The 22,168-nt window shown below is 45.4% G+C and overlaps 1 protein-coding gene across 1 annotated transcript; it reads left to right on the top strand.

Moving 5' to 3' along the window:
* Positions 1-3,993: 3,993 nt before the first annotated feature.
* LOC136463349 (pectinesterase inhibitor 8-like) lies at positions 3,994-4,801 on the top strand. The gene has a single exon (XM_066462348.1). It carries the CDS (start codon positions 4,015-4,017, stop codon positions 4,558-4,560), a length of 546 nt encoding a protein of 181 aa, XP_066318445.1. The 5' UTR covers positions 3,994-4,014; the 3' UTR covers positions 4,561-4,801.
* Positions 4,802-22,168: the final 17,367 nt, after the last annotated feature.

Below are 22,168 nucleotides of genomic sequence, written 5' to 3'. Positions count from 1 at the left end.
TTATTTTGGAGAAGCACTTCTTTGGCCGTGGTGCGATTCTCTGGATTATCAATCTCAATTTTGGTTTCAACCACCTTCCACACTCTTCTATTAATTGACTTGATATGTGTGGTCATCTTTCATTTTCAATATGGATAATTTGTGCCATCAAATTGGGGTGGCTTCTTGGTGTTGTTGATTTGAGCCATTTTTACAATGAAGGTTGTTAAGCCTCAAATTACAGTGACCTCAGCTCCGATACCACTTGAAAGGTCCTAATGCCTAGAGGGGGGTGAATACCCTATTAAAAAATTCTACAACAACACTTAAGAAATCAGTTAAACAAATATGAGGCGAAGCAAGTGTTGCGCTAGCCTACTAAAAGTGCAAGCCACCTACCACAATTCTAGTTTATATAGTATCTATCCACACAATAGCTATGTCACTACACTAAGTTAGTGTGCTCTCAAAGGCTAACTAAAGAGCCATACTAACCAAACTAATAAGCTCTCACAACTAATTACCCCAAATAGCTTGACAACTAGTTTGCGGTAATGTAAAGAGAGTGAGCAATTTGTTTATACCGCCATGTCGAGGAGTGAACCAATCAATCACAAGAATGAATACCAATGAAGACCAATCACTTCAGAATCAAATGACGAACACAATGATTTTTACCGAGGTTCACTTGCTTGCTGGCAAGCTAGTCCTCGTTGTGGTGATTCACTCACTTGGAGGTTCACGCGCTAATTGGCATCATACGTCAAACCCTCAATAGGGTGCCACACAACCAACATAAGATGAGGATCACACAAGCCACGAGCAATCCACTAGAGTACCTTTTGGCTCTCCACCGGGAAAGGTCAAGAACCCCTCACAATTACCACGATCAGAGCCGAAGACGATCACCAACCTCCGCTCGACGATCCTCGATGCTTCAAGCCATCTAGGTGGAGGCAACCACCAAGAGTAACAAAGCGAATCCTGCAGCGAAACATGAACACCAAGTGCCTCTAGATGCAAACACTCAAGCAATGCACTTGGATTCTCTCCCAATCTCACAAAGATGTTGAATCTATGATGGAGATGGGTGGGAGGGCTTTGGCTAAGCTCACAAGGTTGCTATATCAATGCAAATGGCCAAGAGAGTGAGCTAGAGCCGGTAATGGGGCTTAAATAGAGAGCCCCTATGAATAGAGCCATTGGGCTCCTCACTGCACTGAACACGGGGCAACCAGACGCGCCAGTCAGATTGATCGGACGCTGGACCCCAGCGTCCGGTCGCACGATGCACACCACGTGTCCCCTCTCTTCAAATACTGAGCGCTCGATCCCAACGGTCAAGTGATGACCGGACGCGCTGCTGCGAAGTGACTGGACACAAGACCTCAGCGTCCGGTCATTTCCAGTAAGCATCCAGAAGCGAAAAATCACGACCAGACGCGTCTGGTCATGCCCGACCGGACTCACCCAGCGTCCAGTCACTCAACATCTCCTCTTTGCGCTACCACGTCAGTAGGACCGGACACACCCCTCCAGCGTTCGATCACTAAGTGACCCCAGCGTCCGGTTAGAGACCGACGCCTGCGTCTTCGCTACTTCTACTGACTGGACACGTCGGTCCTACCAAGACTAGCGTCCGGTCACTTACAATGACCTCCGTCTTTTTAGTATAGAGCGCCGGTGGCACCGTCGGACTGTCCGCACTCTACGGGCGGACACTTCGCCAGTGAAGTTTCTAACCCTTGCTCAAATGTGCCAACCACCAAATATATCACCTTGTGCACATGTGTGTAAGCATATTTTCACAAATATTTTCAAGGGTGTTAGCAATCCACTAGATTCTAAATGCATATGCAATGAGTTAGAGCATCTAGTGGCACTTTGATAACTGCATTTCGATACTAGTTTTATCCCTCTTAATAGTACGGCTATCGATCCTAAATATGATCACAATCACTAAGTGTCTCGATCAACAAAACAAAATGGTTCCTACCATTTATACCTTTGCCTTGAGCCTTTTGTTTTTCTCTTTCTTCTTTTCAAGTCCAAGCACTTGATCATCACCATAGCATCACCATCTTCATGTCATGATCTTCATTTGCTTCACCACTTGGAGTAGTGCTACCTATCTCATGATCACTTTGATAAACTAGGTTAGCACTTAGGGTTTCATCAATTCACCAAAACCGAACTAGAGCTTTCAGTAGCCTGCTGCTACTGGGCCGCTTTCCCTTTTCCTTTTCCCCCCTTTTCTAATTCCTTTTCTATTTTCTATTTCCAATTCTATGTTATACCTTGGGTTCCTATGCATGTATACATGTGTTGCCAAGCATGTACACATCCTTATGGGGTCCACTAGGGATCAACTAGGGTATTATGGTCAATGCCAAGGGTTGGCAACACACACAACAAGTTATTTATAAAGGTTGGGTTGATTTTATTTCATCACATAAAATCATAAAGAAGCAACTCGCAAGTTGAATTAAATATGCATAATGCTCAAGCATGCTAGTTTGGGATATACTTGTGCAGCTACATGGGTGGTTTTCTAGTATGCACACTCACCATATATGGGTTTTGTTAGAAAAAAATTTTAAGTTTAGATTTTTTGTTATTGAAAAACCTGGGTTGTTACAAGTGGGTGCTTGACCGGACGCAGGCACAAGTACCTAACCGGACGCGACTCTACACTGTAGCTGGTAGGGCTCTACGTCTACGCTCGGCCTGGACCGGACGCGGGCAAGGTTCTGATCGGACTCTGACGCGCCCGAGTTTAGTCGGGAACAGAGAAGTTGAAGCTCTGGGGAAATTGAGATTGGCAAAAACGGTTGGAGAATTGTTGCGGAGGAGAGCTATGGCTAGAATATTCTAAGAAGTTTGGGGAGTCTTGATTTATGAGGTTTGGAAATTTTTTTGATTAGGGATGTATGAGTTGCTAGAATTTAGATGTGCGATATACAATCTCACGTGCCTTCTCTTTGTTTTGTAGGAGCTGGTGTCTGCACGTGAGATGGGATGCTGCGCATGCACACAGGCAACGGCCTAGGTGCGTGAGCTGGGAGCTATCAATAGACAACGGCATAGGCGCGTGAGCTGGGATGCTGAATGCAGGAAACGGCCACCTCCCAACGGCTCCCTACAACTTCTCAACCGTTGCCTATTTTCTATTCCTCTATGTATAGTGTCTTCAAAAATACTGTTGCTTATTTCTGGTAGCCAGTCCATATAAATACGGAGTACTTTTATCATTATTGCTGTAAATCAGCCTGTTTGTTTTGGCTAGTTTGGCTTATAAATTGTGGCTAAAAGTATTGTCGGTTAGTTTGGTGTGAGAAAAAAAATATATTGTTCATCGACTGATAAGTCATGACTTATAAGTCAAATACGACTAAGCGAACAGGCTGAATATTACTTGCACATATATAATGTGAGGCTATAGGGCTGCATTAAAGGTATAGACGGTCTATCGCTGTTTCTTTCTTCCCTCTACTCCGTAGCCATTCAGTCCTCTACTTCGTAGCCGTTCAGTCCTTGCTCCATGATGCAATAGACATCCCCTACTCCGTAGTCATTCAGTCCTTGAGCAATTGTATGGTAAGTACAGGTCAAGAGTTCCAAATTATAAGATGTCTTGGCATTTCTAAACACATAACTTTTGTAATGCATTTAGAGATAAACTATGTCTATATGCGTAGTAAAAATGTATATAGAAAAGCCAAAACATCTTATAATTTAGAATAGAGGGAGAGCAGTTGATGTGTTTTTTTTCTTCTGATTTTTATCCTGCCAGAAGAAACGGGGAAAAAACTATTAAAAATACTAGCAATAGCATCGTCTGTCCAATTTATCCACAAATTGACTGACTTTGGAAAGTACGACTTTTAATAGACTAGCAGTATCCTAAAATAGGATTTTTCAAACCACCGAAATTGGCATATGCAGTGACCCCTAAATAAAGTAGGAACGCCTCGCTACACCTCTCATCTCATCATCCAGAAACGAACCATTTAGGCAACACCAACAGGCAACAGCATGTCGAGGGCTCTCCTGATGGTAGTAGCCCTGGCCGCCGTCCATGGTCTCACCGGCGTCGACGCGACCATGGTAGCGACATGCATGGCGGCGGCCAACAGCGACCGGCGCGTGAACTACAACTTCTGCGTGTCGGAGCTGAACAAGCACCGCGACAGCCCGGGCGCGGACACCCCGGGCCTGGCCAAGGTGGCGGCCAACGTCGGCGTCAACAGCGCCGGCGGCGCGGTCAACGACATAGAGGCCCTGCTCGCCGCCAAGCAGCCGCCGCCGGACGCCAGGACCAGCGCCGCGCTGCGCCTGTGCGAGCAGCTCTACTACGACATGGAGCTCGCCTTCGCGGGGGCCTACGACGAGATCAACGCGCTCAACTACACGGCGGGGAAGCAGATGGCCGCCGACGCCGACTCGCTGGTGCGCCGGTGCACCGGCGGCTTTGCCGAGGCCGGGCTCGTGCCGCCGGAGCCCGTGGCGCGGCGCAGCGCGTACGCCGTGCAGATCGCAATCGTGTGCACGGCCATCACCAACCTCATCATCAGTCCATGATTCAAGCGATTCGTCATGCATGCGTCCAGAATATAATGATCCCCCCCATTTCTCTCCGAGTAATCTCGTAGTACCAAATTAATTGGAAGGTTCTTCCACCAGTAACTACAGAGGTCGTAGATTTTGATTGATTATTTTTTCATCTTTGCTTTCTCTTGTACTAGCACAAATCCCAAAATAGCGAGGCCCCCTTTGGAACGCCAGATTCTTTCCCGTTCTTGTGTTTTTCATGTGAAAAAATGAAATGACCTGTGAAATGCCTATACAATTCCTGTGAAATTCCTATATAATTCTTGTGAAATTCATGCGTTCCAAAAAGGCCCTGAAAGTACATGCGATGGTAAATAAATCCAGCATTACACAATAAAACATAATATTGGAGTAACCAAGAATTTATTTTTTTCCCTTTCCAAACATGACAAACAGGGAGGAATATAAACAAGTAAAAGTAGGAGTGTCGGGTACCGTAGAATGGGGTACCCCGAGCGTAAATCAAAAGGGTCACTTAAGTCACATAAAAAAACAAAGCTAGAAGGTAAGCCATGGGCTCATCATCGGCCACGTCCGAGCCCACCAGGCTCTCCGCCTCGCCTCAAGCCTCGCACAGGAGGTCTCGGCGTCCTGACGCAATCTCCGCCTCGCGCGAGTCATTTCACGGAAGGCCTCGGCAAGGAGTGCAATCTCCGCCTCGCGCGAGGCCTCTCACGGAAGGCCTCGGCAAGGAGTCCGATCTCCGTCTTGCGCGAGGCCTCATTCTCCGTATCGCTCGAGGCTGTTGCCCCCTGCCTCGACCGATCTTCCCGACAGCCCGTCATGTCCCATTAATATGTCAATCACTCCCGCAATCTTAGCCAGACGATGGCTCGACACCGCAGAATGGCCGACGGGACATGAGGTCGCATCAGCACCATACCAGCCGAGACAGGGCATGGCGGGGATTACCGGTCACTGTATCCTAACGCTGTGCCCACGATCAGCGCTCGCACTACACTGTGCCCCGCGATCCCCGCCTCGAAAAACAACACGACACGGACGGCCTGGCCCGAGTCATCACTGTCTCCAAGCCAGCACACCGAATCAACCGCTCTCTCCGAGCCTCAGCACTCTGCACCAGGGTCTCGGCTATCTCGGGATTCGTGTCTGCCAAGACCCCCCACTATGGTGCAGCCACGGCCTCGCGCACAGTCAGTCCACAGCGACTCGCACGCTGACCGCCGCACCCACTCCGAGGCAGCCCGAGAGCTCCCATGCCGCACAGGATCGGATGTGAGCAGCACGCCGCCCCAGTGCCCCAAGGACGGACCACTCCGACGACTACACCGCCACAGGAACAGGTCACAGGGCTCGGACACGCCGCCCCTATTTGCACGATGCCGTATAGTTAGCTCATGTACTACCCTTGTTCTCCCTTCAAACTATAAAAGAAAAGGACTTGGGCTATTTCTAGGGGGGACTCACGGAGAAGAACGCTCGGTAACACACACTTCCCAGCCGCCTGAGAGCAACATCTCAAGCAGCCCACACCTCGCCGAGACCTGGGACTAACTCCCTCTCTCACCTAGCTTGTAACCCCCTACAACAAGCATTTCGGTGCAAGGAATACAAGATCGATCTCCCAGACTGGACGTAGGGCCCGAATTGCCCGAACCAGTATAAACCTTGTGTCTCTTTGTATCACCATCTGGAATTGGGAACACGCAGGATAAATTCACTAGTTGGTTGAGGACCCCCCGGTCCGAAACACCGACAGTTGGCACGCTAGGTAGGGGCCTCTGCGTGTCAGTTTCGTCATCCCAGCAAGTTCCAAATGGCAGACCCCGTACGACCATTGCGTCTCGGCACGGTGGTTTGGTTTGGGAGCCTAGAGTTCATGTCTCTAGGGCATGAGTACGACATGATACTCCTCACTCCTCGAGCCCCACCAACCGACGATGAAGTCACGCACTGGTAGCCCAGGCGCAGGCGGCGCCCGGGCGGCCGCTCTCGCCGCGCTCGCCAAGCACGACGCAAGCAAGATCACCCCAACGCTACGCGAATCCAGGGCGGCACGCCGCTCCCCACCGATATCCTACGACTAGTTGTTGGCGCAGGGTCCCTGGCTGGGGACCTGTCTAGCCTGAGCTTGGACAAAGGAAAAACGCCGGTGGCACACGGTGATGCCCAGTCATCAAGCTCCGCTCCATCACTCCCTGAGGAGCCAATTCCGGCGGAGCAAAGTCCGACGACGGCACCATCCCCATACCCCTTTGGGTTGAGAAATGCCGCCGCCTCTTATGCTTATGCTTACGCTGCTGCTCACGCGGATCCCTCAGCATGCCGCCAACGCTTCGCCCTCGACTTCGATGCCACCGTGTCGACCCACGCCTACGCCAATTCCTCGGAGGAGGACGAGGCGTGGGCCAGAGCGGATTTCACCGAACTACACAACCCTGGAGCCATGCGCCGCTTCTTGGCCGCAAGCGACTACTACTTCGGCTACTCCAACTCCGACGACGAGGGCACCTACGACCCCACTCGCGAGTGTTTCCACGTCGGGCTCAGGATGCCGAGGGCGGGCAAGGAGGACGAGGGGGCAGGTAGCCGTTCCCCACTTCGCCCGGGTACGGGCGCCGCCACACCTTCGCGCATTGTCCTGCCGGCAGCGTAGAACAAGAACCTCGCTCCTGCGCGACCTCAACGCCTAGACCTGGAACAACTCCGCGAGCTCTAGGCCAAGGTCGAACAAGACTGACTTCTTCTATAGCAGCTTCGAGACTCTCTCGAATAGGAGCAGCGAGGTCGCACCAAAGGTGGAGGAACCCGATGGAGGGCCCACGATGTGTATCACCGCATCCACGACAACGAAGGGAGTGAGCAACCCCCAGTCTTCAATCGTGCTAGCCAGAACGTCGCGGCTGCGGCAATGCTGGTCCACGCAATGCCCAAGCCTTCTACCACGGAGGGTCGGCAGGTCCGTGGCGAGCTCTGAGATCTCCTAAAGACCGCCGCGGTACAGTAGGCCAAAAGTTCCACCTCCCGACGGCATGGGGGAGCCTTGAACTTGCCCGTAGCACTGCCTCGGTAGGATAGGGAAGCCTCGGTTCATCCTGAGCCCGCTCGAGCACCAATAGCCCATAGGGTCCCCCTGCTGCTTGACCCCCTTAGCAATCGACGCGAGGCATAGGGAGACCATGAGGTAGTTAGCAGGCCATGACGCCACGACAACGAGGGGCCTGCCCAGGGCTACCACCCACACCGAGGCGGCCGCTATGACAGCGAGGAGGACCGTAGTCCTTCTCCTGAACCGCCAGGCCCTCGGGTCTTTAGCAGGGCCATCCACGCTTGTAACAGAACCAACCAAATCATAAGAACGTAAGTACAAAACAATCACCGAAGCGATCAAATTCCTGTACTTAAGCTCCCATAATCCCGGTAGTCCGGAAATCACGAAGGATTTCAACCAACTCTCGACATACAAACCAAGATCATAGTGATTCAACACAACACATCATCCGTTACAACATTTCATAATAAGCATTCGGATACATCCATCAGAGTTTAAATAGAATATTACAAACTAAGTTTGAGTGTGCGGAAGCAACATAGTTTAGTACAAAACATCATAGTTTTCAATTACATTGCCAAGTCTGAGTCATGTCCCACAAAAGCATTATCAGGTACGAGAACTAGTAGAGACCATGCCCAATAGTCTAGTCTTCATCCCCAGCTGGGAGAAAGCAGTACTTGTAGCAACCAAAGTAGAACTGGTCATCTACAACAGGTGGGAGATAAACCCTGAGTACGAGAAGGTACTCAGCTAGACTTACCCATCAAAACCAGAAATAAAAGACACCAAGGATCATGCAAGGCTTTTTGGGTGGGCTAGCTTGACACAGTTGCATAAAAAGAGCTTATGAATATAGTAACCAATTTAAACTTAGCATCAAGCTTATCATTATTTACCTGTCCACTAGATTAGCACCTGTACTAGAACACTCACTTATTAGGAGCAAACAATATTAACCATAGCAGGTATAATAAGGCTGTCATCATCATATCATCATTTCTGAACCATTAAGTTATTTAGTGTATCTACATTGGAGATAAGCCCGTCAAGTTCTCACTAACCGGGAGAGACGGCGACTCGAATCGAATTACAACTCAGCTAAGGGGGTATTCCTAACTCTCACCCTGGCATACTTAGCAAGGGCAGCCGTGGGTTACCTTTGGTACAACTCAGGAACCAAATTCACGTGTTTGATCAGCGCCAGCGCTCTCAGGGATTACCCTTCTGCCAGGACGATCAGGACTTTTAAATCACCTACCCTTGGACTCATGCCTACGGCTCCCTTTTGAGGCATACTTTATACTTATCGACTCCTGGCCTGAGTTGAGCTACTCAGCTTTGCAGTCGGTCTCCAGACCCAGCCAACTAAAAGAGAGGCATGCGTTCAACATGAACAGGAAAGGCTCCAAGAATCAGTCCTTAAGCGACATAGATGGAGTCACTGCAAACCGATAAGCCTCCGTCCGGTCTTCATTTCAAATTAAGACTGGTTCTTTTCCACGATAGCAAATATAGCCAACCGTGCCACATGTATCTTCCTATATCTCATAGGTGACAGGAAATCACCTGACTTCTACCGTGTTTAAGCAGGGCTAAGCACTACATGAGCCTGAGCTACATAGGATTCAGGGTACAATATCTAGACAAGGAATGGGTAACCAATGCAGCAAGTGTTTGCATCCAACACCTAAACTTAATGCAACAATATATGTAATAATAATACTGTAACTGCATTTTAGAAATTAGGAGGCTTAATATGCTCCGGGGCTTGCCTTTCATAAAGTTGCAAGGATGGTGATCCGGGCACTCAACGGCGACCTCGTCTGGCACTTCTCCTGAAGGCGGCACCTCCTGAACTTCCGGTGTCGGCTGCTGCTGCTCGCTCGGTTCCTCGAATTCCAGCAGTGTTACTCCCTCCGGTACACCTATTGCATGCCGACGCACGAGATAAATATCATGGATGCATAAGGAATGACATGATGCTCATGATGAATGAATCACAGTAAGTGTTTACGAAAACATCACTGGACACTTGTTTACCGAGTAAATAGCTCTATTCAAATCACTTTAAGCATGTATCTAACTTAACTTAAAGAACAAGATCAACTTACCTAACTTGCATAACCTAAGATAAAGATGCTCATCTTTAGTTAAAGGCCTAACAACTTAGAAATAGTAAAGGTATACATAATTTAACATTTAAAGTTTCATATGTATACAAGTAGTCCCTTAATTCAACCACAGCCAGAGCTCTACAATTCCAAATGATTTGCATGAGGGCATTCTGGAAAGCTTACGAAATTCTCTACAATCAATTGTAAACAGCAAAGCACGATTCTTATGTTAACCAAATCAATTTCCAGTAAACCTAGAATCTATTCTAGAAATAACAGGGTTACTAGCTTAATTATTTAATGATGATGCAAAAGCATAATTTGACCAAGCCAAGTTAACCAACATGTTTTGCATACTAGAGAAACACTAGAAAGTATAGTGCCAACTTCTAAATAAATTATTTAATATCCTTTTCTAATTTATTTAGTTAATTAAGTAATTAAAGCAATATATAGCAAAATTGTTCATAAAAATCTACAAAAATTACAGTAGCTATCTCATGCTTCACATAGACTACCATAAAAATTTCAAAGCCATTGAGTAAGCAGAACTTGTTGTATCCCAAAATAACAAGTGGCATGTCCATTTTTAGCATAATTAGGAAACCCTAATGAAAAGTGTCAAGCAACAGATTTTCACATTTTTCCTAGCATCATTCTAGCATAAGAACCTTACTCACCAAATTTTACCTATACTAGATCTATAGAAAAATTATGAAAATTCACACAAGATCCATCCGTTGATAAAAAGAAATTCTATAACTCAAAAACTATACATGCACTAGCTCTGAAATTTTAACCAGAGATTCTACTAAGCAATAATAGATTACCCACAAAATTTCATCATTTTTGGACCACAGAAACTCAAGATAAAATTAAAACAAGTTTGCATGTATCCAAAAACACATTTCAAAGTCCTATTTAATTCATCTAGAATTTCTAAAACATGTGCTCATATAATATTTTTATTAAATACTAGACATTACTAGGAACTCAACAAAATTGGAACCATAACATTTGGATCTATATACTAGGAAATACATATTTTTGAATATCAATACAAATCTGTGAAATAATAAAGCAAAACAAAATAAGAAAATAAAACTCAGCCACTGTTGGGCTGGCCCGAAGGAAACGACGGCCCATGAGCATGCGCTGGCGTGGCCCAAATAATGGCGTGGCCCACGCTGGGCTCCCGCCTCAGCCGCGGCGACTGACGAGAGGGGCCCGCGCGTCAGCGAGAGAAACAGGGGAGAAGAACAGGGCGGCGACAAAGGTCATCGCTGGTGACCTCTCCGGCGAAACCATCGACGCTACTGTGTCGCCTTGCTCATGCGCACCTAGCGGAACCATCTATTGAAGCTATCGTCGCCGGTAAGGGTAATGGCGACAGCCATGGCGGCGCACGGCCGCAGCTTGAACGTGAGGCTCTACGACGCTACGTCTTGAACATGAGGCTCTACGAGCTTCAGCAGTGCACCTAGGATCTAGCGCGAGGCAGAGGAGGGATGGCAATGGCACGAGGAGAGCTGGCCGCATGGAGCGCTAACTCCGGCGAGGTCTAACAAGGCGGTGGTGGGGAAAAACGGCGATTTCATCCTTACCAAGGTGAAATTGGCTCAACGGTGGGGTGGAGGAGGTAGAGAAGACTACGGCGAGGCTCTAAGTGAGCTAGGCGATGCGTTTTTGCCAAGACGTGGGAGCTAGGCGAGGGTGAAGGTCCGGCTGGCAATGGCGGGCGGCTTCGGTGCTGCGCGCTGTAGGAGGCGAGAGATGAGAAATGGAGCGGGCGACTCGGTCGGGTAGGCGCTGGGGTGCTTCATGACACGGCTGGCCGTGCCAGGGCGCCCATGGCACGTGGCCTACGTGCTTAGGTGAGCGATGACGGGTGGCGCCATGTGGCATTGGCTTTCTGAACCAGTCGGCCATGTTCACTGAACGTTTTCTGAAAACGCGATTCAGTGTTGATGACCATGACTGACAGCGCCATTTCATCGTGTCAACACGGCTCAACCAATGATCCTTTGCAAAAATGGTGTTCATGAAAAATGTAGAGGTACCATCCAGCTACATTTTCTTTTCAAGGACCCAGATCTAATTCACCATGGATAAGCAGTTACATCAAGCCAAAGATTGCTCAATCACACTGGAATTGCAGTCATGACTTAGAATATTTTTCATTGTTGAAACCAGCATGTAATTGTGACTTGTGGGCCATGTTTGACCATGTTCCACACATTTTCATGAGTTGGCCATAAAACAACTTTTGTTCCTTAATAAATTAGCTACAACTTTTGTAAAGAGTGCAAAGTCATGCAAGGTTTCTAAGTTGGTCTTTTGAATTAGTCAAACAGTGACACTCCAAGGGTCAATTCTAGTCAAACCTTCACTTGAGGGCATTTTGGTCATTTTGATCTTCATGAACAATGTTCCAACAAGTAACCTAAGTGTAGTTAAGGTGTAGTAGACCATGATCAACCACTTTACAAAATTGTTATACCACTTCTAAAGATCACATGTGATAAAGCAATTAAAACAAGCAATTCATTCATATGTTTCAATTCCATGTTTCACATGTTTCATGACCTTGTGGTTATTTTATACTTGTCATATTACTACCATGTTGCCATGTTTCAAGGTATGAGAAACTCAGGTTGCATTCACATGTTACACCATTACTATTCACAACACTCAAGTATGAAACATACACAATTGGAAAATGTTGCATATGCATGTTTCAGTAACAAAGGCATGATGAGATAGATGATGCACATGTTTATGAAATGGAATGCAATTAGTAGAAGCCAAACACCTCAGGTGTTACAGCCCTCCCCCCTTAGAAAAATCTCGTCCTGAGATTTGGAAAGCATACCATTTAGTATAGAAAGTTGGATGATTTTCTTTTAAATAATCTTCCCGCTCCCAAGTTGCATCCCGTTCGCTATGATTACTCCAAACTACCTTGTATAACTTAACCACTTGTGTACGAGTCACTCTTTCTTGAGTATCTAGAACTTGCACGGGCTTTTCCTCATAAGAAAGATCGGATTTCAAGTTGACTTTTCTTATCGTTATTCTTTCCTCGGGAATACGAAGATACTTCTTCAGCTAGGACACATGGAATATCGGGAATATAGCTCCCATCTCATGTGGTAGATCGAGCTTATATGCTACTCTTCCACTTTTCTCGATAATGCGGTAGGGTCCAACATATTGAGGCTCAAGCTTCCTTTTAATTCCAAAACGCTTGACTCCTTTCATAGGGGATACCTTCAGATAAACATGATCACCTACTTCAAACTCAATAGGTTTTCTTCTCTTGTCAGCATAGCTCTTTTGTTGAGCCTGAGCGGCAGTCATATTCTTCTGTATAGTTCGGACTTGCTCTTTGGCTTCTTTTACAAAATCAATACCATAGAATCTTCTTTCCCTGGGTTCCACCCAGCTCAAAGGAGTTCTACACTTGCAGCCATAAAAGAGCTTCAAAAGGAGCCATTTTGATACTCTCTTAATAACTGTTGTTATAAGAGAATTCAGCGAGAGGTAACCAGTCCTCCCAAGAGCCTTTGCAAGAGATAAGACAAGCTCTAAGCATGTCTTCAAGAATTTGATTAACACGCTTAGTCTATCCTGATGTTTGCGGATGATAGGCAGAACTGCAGATTAGATGAGTGCCAAGATTCTGATGTAAGCACTCCCAAAAGCGAGCCGTGAATTGCAGTCCTCTATCTGAAACAATGGATTTTGGTACACCATGGAGACGTACCACTTGTTGGAAGTAAATCTTAGCATAATTGTGCGGGTGATAGGTAGACTTGACCGGAATAAAGTGAGCGGATTTAGTTAGATGATCTACGATAACCCAGATGGAATCACGACCCTTTTTGGTAGTGGGTAGTCCAACAATGAAATCCATGCTAATTTCTTCCCACTTCTAGCCAGGAATAGAGAGCGACTGCAATAATCTGAGCCTTATGTGAATAGCCTTGACTCTGCAACAGTTATCACACCTTGCCACGTAAGCTGCGATTTCTTTCTTCATCTTGGTCCACCAATAATACAGCTTGAGATCTTGATACATTTTACTGCTACCAGGATGGATGGACAATTTAGAAGAATGGGCTTTAGCCATAATTTGATTTCTAGGTTCTTTGTCTTTGGGTACCACAAGCCTATCATTAAACCAGAGAATTCCCTTGTCATCGACCCTAAAGTGCTTGGTTTCTTTCTCTTTCATCTTTCGCTTGATGTGAAACACACCCACATTAGTCTTTTGGAGTTTGATAATTCGACTTCTAAGAGAGCAATCCACAGTGATGTTGTGGAGCACTATAGGATGAAGGAGGTTTGCCAGATGAAAGTCTTCACTAACTAAGGAATTGCAATGGGCCTTTCTGCTTAAGGCATCAGCAACCACATTTGCCTTACCAGGATGGTAGTGAACTTGAAGGTTGTAGTCTTTGATTAATTCTAACCATCATCATTGATGCATGTTCAACTCGGGTTGAGTAAAGATATACTTGAGGCTTTTATGGTAAGTATAGATGTTGCACACATTACCCAGCAAGTAATGTCTCCAAATTTTCAGGGCATGAACAACCGCGGCTAGCTCTAAGTCATGGGTAGGATAGTTGACTTCATGCTTTTGAAGCTGGCGCGAAGCATAAGCAATTACCCGGCCCTCCTGCATAAGAACACACCCCAAACCAGTGCCATATGCATCATAGTAGACATCAAAGGGCTTTTCGATGTCAGGTTGTGCCAATACAGGAGCAGAGGTTAGTAAGGTCCGCAAAGTGTGGAAAGCCTCTTCACACTTCAGAGTCCACACAAACTTCTCATCCTTTTGTAGTAGTTGAGTCATGGGCTTGGCGATTTTTGAGAAATTCGGGATAAATCGACGATAATAGCCAGCCAATCCTAGGAAACTTCGGACTTCTGTGACCGTAGTAGGTGCCTTCCACTCAAGGACTTCTTGCACCTTAGTAGGGTCAACCGAAATTCCATCACCAGATAATACATGACCTAGAAAAGGTATCTTGTTCAACCAGAATTCGCACTTGCTGAACTTAGCATAAAGCTGGTTGTCACGCAACCGAGTTAAAACAATTCTTAGATGTTCAGCATGCTCTTCTACATTCTAAGAATATACCAGGATATCATCAATGAACACGACGACAAACTTGTCCAATTCCGGCATGAATACAGAATTCATCAGGTACATAAAGTGTGCCAGAGCATTTGTCAACCCAAATGACATGACGAGGTATTCGAACAAGCCATAATGAGTAGAGAAAGCTGTCTTTGGTATATCTTCAGGACGAATTTTGATCTGATGGTAGCCAGACCTCAAATCGATCTTGGAGAATACCTTAGCTTTGGAGAGCTGATCAAACAGAATATCGATGCGAGGAAGAGGGTATTTGTTCTTGATTGTCACAGCATTAAGGGGGCGATAATCCACGCACATGCATAGAGACTCGTCCTTCTTCTTCACAAATATAGCTGGACAATCCCAAGGAGAAGAACTAGGCCGAATCAAACCTTTCTTCAATAGCTCATTCAACTGACTCTTCAGCTCAGCCAACTCATTGGGCGGCATTCTATATGGCCTTCGAGAAATAGGAGCCATACCCAGAATGAGTTCTATCTTGAATTCTACATCACGGTCTAGAGGTAATCTAGGCAAGTCATCAGGGAAGACATCTGGAAACTCACAGACAACCTGTAGATCCTTAATGGCTTTGGCTTGGGTAGCATTGGCCGTATTGTGGATAGAGATATCACGAGGTAACTGCACTAGAAAACCCTTCTTATCCATAGGATCCTTCAACATTACCACATGGGTTGAGGTATCGATCAACACTCCATTCCCGCTCATCCACTTCATTCCTAGGATTATATCAATTTCTACCCCTGGTAGAACTACAAGATCCGTATGGAACTCTCAATCCCCAATCTCAATCTTTACATCTTTAACTACTTGGTTAGTCAGGATATTATTTCTAGCAGCACTAATACAATAACCACCCTTGACAATTGTAATCACATTCATATTATGCTTAGATGCAAAAGTAGAACTCATAAAGGAGTGCAAAGCACCCGAATCAAAGAGCACAACTATAGAGTGATCATTAACAAGGAACTTACCAGCGGTGACCACTTCACCAACAGGAATTTCCTCCACTGTAGTGTAGTGAACACACTCCTGACAGATGTTTCCTTGAGCATTCTTGGGAGGATAGGGACACTTATTGGCCCAGTGACCAGGCTAGTTACAGTTCCAGCACGGCCGGTTAGCTGGTGGGGCATTGGAGCTGCCTTGCCCAGAGGTATTCTTTAGTAAGGAAATTGTGTACCCCTTGTGGAAACCAGTTTTAGCTTGATTCTTTTTCTGAGGTGGGCGGTACCAGACATTAGCATTGGGTGGACGGTACTGGGTCTTGGATACCATTGGAGCCTTAGACTGAGAAGCACCAGCCTCAAAGTTTCTTTTATGGTTCTTGGAAGCAGCATAAATCTTGTCATTGTTCTCCTGAGTCAGGGTGTCACTGATAAACTCATTGAAGGTGACACACTTGCAGTTGCCCATAAACTTCATCAGTTTAGGGGAAAGTCCCCTTCTTGAAGCTAGCTATTCTCTTGGCGTTAGTATCGACGAACTTGGGAGCATACCTCGCTAGGTTGTTGAATGCCTGGAGGTATTTATTAAGACTCTTGTTGCCTTGGGTTAGCTTCATAAACTCGGTATGCTTAATGGCCATGAGACCAGGAGGGATAAAGTGTCCCCTAAAAGCTGTCTGGAACTGGTCCCAAACTATCTCAACGTTAGCAAGGAAGGTGGTCCTATGATGGGTCCACCAGATGCCTGCTGGGCCTTGGAGCTGGTGTCCTACATATGAAGCCTTCATTTCTTCGGTCAAACGGAGCAATCCAAACCTTTGCTCTATTGTGCTCAACCATTCATCAGCTTGTAATGGTTCTTCTGCCTCATGAAAGATAGGAGGCTTTGTGTCCATGAAGTCCTTAAAGCTGTTGTACTGGTTCGGTTTGGGTCCCTGGCAGACATGCCGATCCTCATGGTTAGCCATCTGGCGCATAGCCTCAGCTAGCATGCGCTGACTTTCCACGACCGTCTACATTAGCTCAGCTGGTGTGGGCGGTGGAGGAGGTGGTTGTTCCTCATGTCCCATGCTACGACCACGACGAAGGTTATAAGCCATCTGCAAAAGGTATAGCTAATGAGCACTAACGATGTGGAAACTTTTGTAGATGAATTGTATAATTATGCCAAACTGATTCCATTGGAGAGAATGCATTTATATTATCAATAGAGGCACAATCATTCATCACAATCACACAACTCATCAAGCGCATCAATTGACACATAAATGAGATGAACTTAACCAACAATCGAGATCCATAGACCACAAAGACGAATTTCATCAAAAGCTCACATACGTGGAGCATAATACATTCGATAGGTTACGTCCTAGCCATAGTGGTTCCAAACTTACATCAAGGGTAACATAGGGTTTGATATTACATCCCAATGATTAACTTGATACAAAGCTACTCATTCATGCATGAGGATCAACAAAAGACTAGCTCTAGCGCATTAGCTAAGTAGTAAGCTAAACTACGCATCATCCTCGGAGTCAGTGTCGAAGATCTCTCCTCCATCTTCATCACTAGCAGGCTCTAACTCCTCATCTTCCTCCTCATCAGGTGGGACGTCCTCGGGTCCATTGACCTCCATGTCATCATCACCTTCAGCCATGATGACACCAGAACCCATCTCATCCTCATCATTAGGTGGCAGGAGAGGGTGAAGTTGATTGTGTAACAGGTGAACCTCCTCATGGAGATGGTCATTGTACTCTTCAGCAACTGCCACTTGCTGCTCTAACTCCACCTGTCGCGCTCGCAACACATTCTCTTCGTGCCAGGCTTCATTTCATTGGTTCATCACGTGAATCAACATGCGTTCACAGTTGTGGTGAGCAACTGTCAACCTCTAAACCTCAAGGGTCTCTTGGTCCCTTTCTTGTGTTACTTGCTCTAAATGGTGCTGAGCCGCATTCCTCTCAGCGGTCACCCGAGCCAGCTCTGTCCTCAGCCTTTCCACCTCAGTAGGCTCAGGACGGGGCTCATGAGGAGCTAAATGGTGACGAGGTGCCCTGCCTCCAGCAGACTTGCGAGCAGTGAGTTTCGTGCATGCCATCTGTAGCAAAAAGTTGCAATGTAAGGGAAGAATCATTTAAGGGATACGAAATTTAATTCGTCGGGACAATCAAATTTTAAGGGTGGGAATAATGCAAGAAATGCCATGTATGCTTGAACATGATGCATGCACGATCCGTACGTCCTCACAAACCTAGAAAAATTTAAAGGCTAGCAAAATATACGGTGGCATACATACATTCTCTCGTATATGGTAGCTAGTCGATCTACAACGATATGTTGTTAGTGTACCTGCAGAAAATCTTATTTCAGCCCAATAATTTCCCAAAAAGCATAAAAAGCAAGCAGTACTAAATACTTTCATACATGCATCCCCTGATGCATATACTTTAGTATCACAGCTACCCGTCAGAGATACCCACTTTTAAGTACTCTCATAGATACATGATTGAGCATCTAAGTATGCAAGCAACCACAACTACTCTCCCCTAGACCGATAGTTGGACGGTCGTGCTCTCACAACTCCCACTTACCAGAGCATAGAGGTATTTTGAACCATACATTACCACCCAAGCGGATGGCATCCATACAATAGCACGCCGTATGGACGATGAAACAGAAACAAGCAGGAACCCCCAAGTTAGTACTTTAATAAGCCACCTAAGAGTCCTTATTTGGGCATAAGGGATATGACCACTGGCAATACTTAGTGTTTAATTTAGAATTTTCACAAATACTTTTGTTTTAAATACATAAATGACATGTTTAGTGTCGAATCTTGCTCTGATGCCAGCTGTAACAGAACTGACCAAATCATAAGAACGTAAGTACAAAAATAATCACCGAAGCGATCAAATTCCTGTACTTAAGCTCCCATAATCCCGGTAGTCCGGAAATCATGAAGGATTTCAACCAACTCTCGACATACAAACCAAGATCATAGTGATTCAACACAACACATCATCCGTTACAACATTTCATAATAAGCATTCGGATACATCCATCAGAGTTTAAATAGAATATTACAAACCAAGTTTGAGTGTGCGGAAGCAACATAGTTTAGTACAAAACATCATAGTTTTCAATTACATTGCCAAGTCTGAGTCATGTCTCACAAAAGCATTATTAGGTACGAGAACTAGTAGAGACTGTGCCCAACGGTCTAGTCTTCATCCCCAGCTGGGAGAAGGTAGTACTTGCAGCAACCAAAGTAGAACTGGTCATCTGCAACAGGTGGGAGATAAACCCTGAGTACGAGAAGGTACTCAGCTAGACTTACCCGTCAAAACCAGAAATAAAAGACACCAAGGATCATGCAAGGCTTTTTGGGTGGGCTAGCTTGACACAGTTGCATAAAAGAGCTTATGAATATAGTAACCAATTTAAACTTAGCATCAAGCTTATCATTATTTACCTGTCCACTAGATTAGCACCTGTACTAGAGCACTCACTTATTAGGAGCAAACAATATTAACCATAGCAGGTATAATAAGGCTGTCATCATCGTATCATCATTTTCGAACCATTAAGTTATTTAGTGTATCTACATTGGAGATAAGCCCATCAAGTTCTCACTAACTGGGAGAGACGGCGACTCGAATCGAATTACAACTCAGCTGAGGGGGTATTCCTAACTCTCACCCTGGCATACTTAGCAAGGGTAGCCATGGGTTACCTTTGGTACAACTCAGGAACCAAATTTGTGGGTTCGATCAGCGCCAGCACTCTCAGGGATTACCCTTCTGCCAGGACGATCAGGACTTTTAAATCACCTGCCCTTGGACTCACGCCTATGGCTCCCTTTCGAGGCGTACTTTATACTTATTGACTCCCGGCCTGAGTTGAGCTACTCGGCTTCGCGGTCGGTCTCCAAACCCGGCCAACTAAGAGAGAGGCATGCGTTCAACATGAATAGGAAAGGCTCCAAGAATCAGTCCTTAAGTGACACAGACGGAGTCACTGCAAACCGACAAGCCTCTGTCCGGTCTTCATTTCAAATTAAGTCTGGTTCTTTTCCACGATAGCAAATATAGCCAACCGTGCGACATGTATCTTCCTATATCTTGTAGGTGACAGGAAATCACCTAACTTCTACCGTGTTTAAGCAGGGCTAAGCACTACATGAGCCTAAGCTACATAGGATTCAGGGTACACTATCTGGACAAGGAATGGGTAACCAATGCAGCAAGTGTTTGCATCCAACACCTAAACTTAATGCAACAATATATGTAATAATAATACTGTAACTGCATTTCGGAAATTAGGAGGCTTAATATGCTCTGGGGCTTGCCTTTCACAAAGTTGCAAGGACGGTGATTCGGGCACTCAATGGTGACCTCGTCTAGCACTTCTCCAGAAGGTGGCACCTCCTGAACTTCCGGTGTCGGCTGCTGCTGCTCGCTCGGTTCCTCAAATTCCAGCAGTGTTACTCCCTCTGGTACACCTATTGCATGCCGATGCATGAGATAAATATCATGGATTCATAAGGAATGACATGATGCTCATGATGAATGAATCACAGTAAGTGTTTACGAAAACATCACTGGACACTCGTTTACCGAGTAAATAGCTCTATTCAAATCACTTTAAGCATGTATCTAACTTAACTTAAAGAACAAGATCAACTTACCTAACTTGCATAACCTAAGATAAAGATGCTCATCTTCAGTTAAAGGCCTAACACCTAGGAACATTACCACAACTTAGAAATAGTAAAGGTATACATAATTTAACATTTAAAGTTTCATATGTATACAAGTAGTCCCTTAATTCAACCACAGCCAGAGCTCTACAATTCCAAATGATTTGCATGAGGGCATTCTAGAAAGCTTATGAAATTCTCTACAATCAATTGTAAACAGCAAAGCACGATTCTTATGTTAACCAAATCAATTTCCAGTAAACCTAGAATCTGTTCCAGAAATAACAAGGTTACTAGCTTAATTATTTAATGATGACGCAAAAGCATAATTTGACCAAGCCAAGTTAACCAACATGTTTTTGCATACTAGAGAAACACTAGAAAGTATAGTGTCAACTTCTAAATAAATTATTTAATATCCTTTTCTAATTTATTTAGTTAATTAAGTGATTAAAGCAATATATAGCAAAACTATTCATAAAAATCTACAAAAATTACAGTAGCTATCTCATGCTTCACATAGACTACCATAAAAATTTCAAAGCCATTGAGTAAGCAGAACTTGCTGTATCCCAAAATAACAAGTGGCATGTCCATTTTTAGCATAATTAGGAAACCCTAATGAAAAGTATCAAGCAATAGATTTTCACATTTTTCCTAGCATCATTCTAGCATAAGAACCTTACTCACCAAATTTTACCTATACTGGATCTATAGAAAAATTATGAAAATTCACACAAGATCCATCCATTAATAAAAAGAAATTCTATAACTCAAGAACTATACATGCACTAGCTCTGAAATTTTAACCAAAGATTCTACTAAGCAATAATAGATTACCCACAAAATTTCATCATTTTTGGACCACAGAAACTCAAGATAAAATTCAAACAAGTTTGCATGTATCCAAAAACACATTTCAAAGTCCTATTTAATTCATCTAGAATTTCTAAAACATGTGCTCATATAATATTTTTATTAAATACTAGACATTACTAGGAACTCAACAAAATTGGAACCATAACATTTGGATCTATATACTAGGAAATACATATTTTTGAATATCAATACAAATCTATGAAATAATAAAGCAAAACAAAATAAGAAAATAAAACTCAGCCACTGTTGGGCCGGCCCGAAGGAAACGGCGGCCCATGAGCACGTGCTGGTGCGGCCCAAACAATGGCGCGGCCCACGCTAGGCTCCCGCCTTAGCCACAGCGACTGACGAGAGGGGGCCACGCCTCAGCGAGAGAAATAGGGGAGAAGAACAGGGCGGCGGCGAAGGTCATCGCCGGTGACCTCTCCGGTGAAACCATCGATGCTACTATGTTTGCCTTACTCGTGCACACCTAGTGGAACCATCTATTGAAGCTATCGTCGCCGGTAAGGGTAATGGCGACAGCCATGGCGGCGCATGGCCGCGGCTTGACTGGCTCCAACGAAACTACGGCGCTACGTCTCGAACGTGAGGCTCTACGAGCTTCAGCAGTGCACCTAGGATCTAGAATGAGGCAGAGGAGGGATGGCAATGGCGCAAGGAGAGCTGGCCATGTGGAGCGCTAACTCTGGCGAGGTCTGACAAGGCGGTGGTGGGGAAAAATGGCGATTTCATCCTTACCAA

This window comes from Miscanthus floridulus, chromosome 7 (genome assembly GCF_019320115.1).
Source record: "Miscanthus floridulus cultivar M001 chromosome 7, ASM1932011v1, whole genome shotgun sequence".
In the NCBI taxonomy this organism is placed as follows: domain Eukaryota; kingdom Viridiplantae; phylum Streptophyta; class Magnoliopsida; order Poales; family Poaceae; genus Miscanthus; species Miscanthus floridulus.
This window is presented reverse-complemented; position numbering and strand designations above follow the sequence as displayed.

What these genes read in the sequence shown, in the direction of transcription:
- LOC136463349 (XM_066462348.1), top strand. Translation starts at nt 4,015, where the DNA reads ATGTCGAGGGCTCTCCTGATGGTAGTAGCCCTGGCCGCCGTCCATGGT.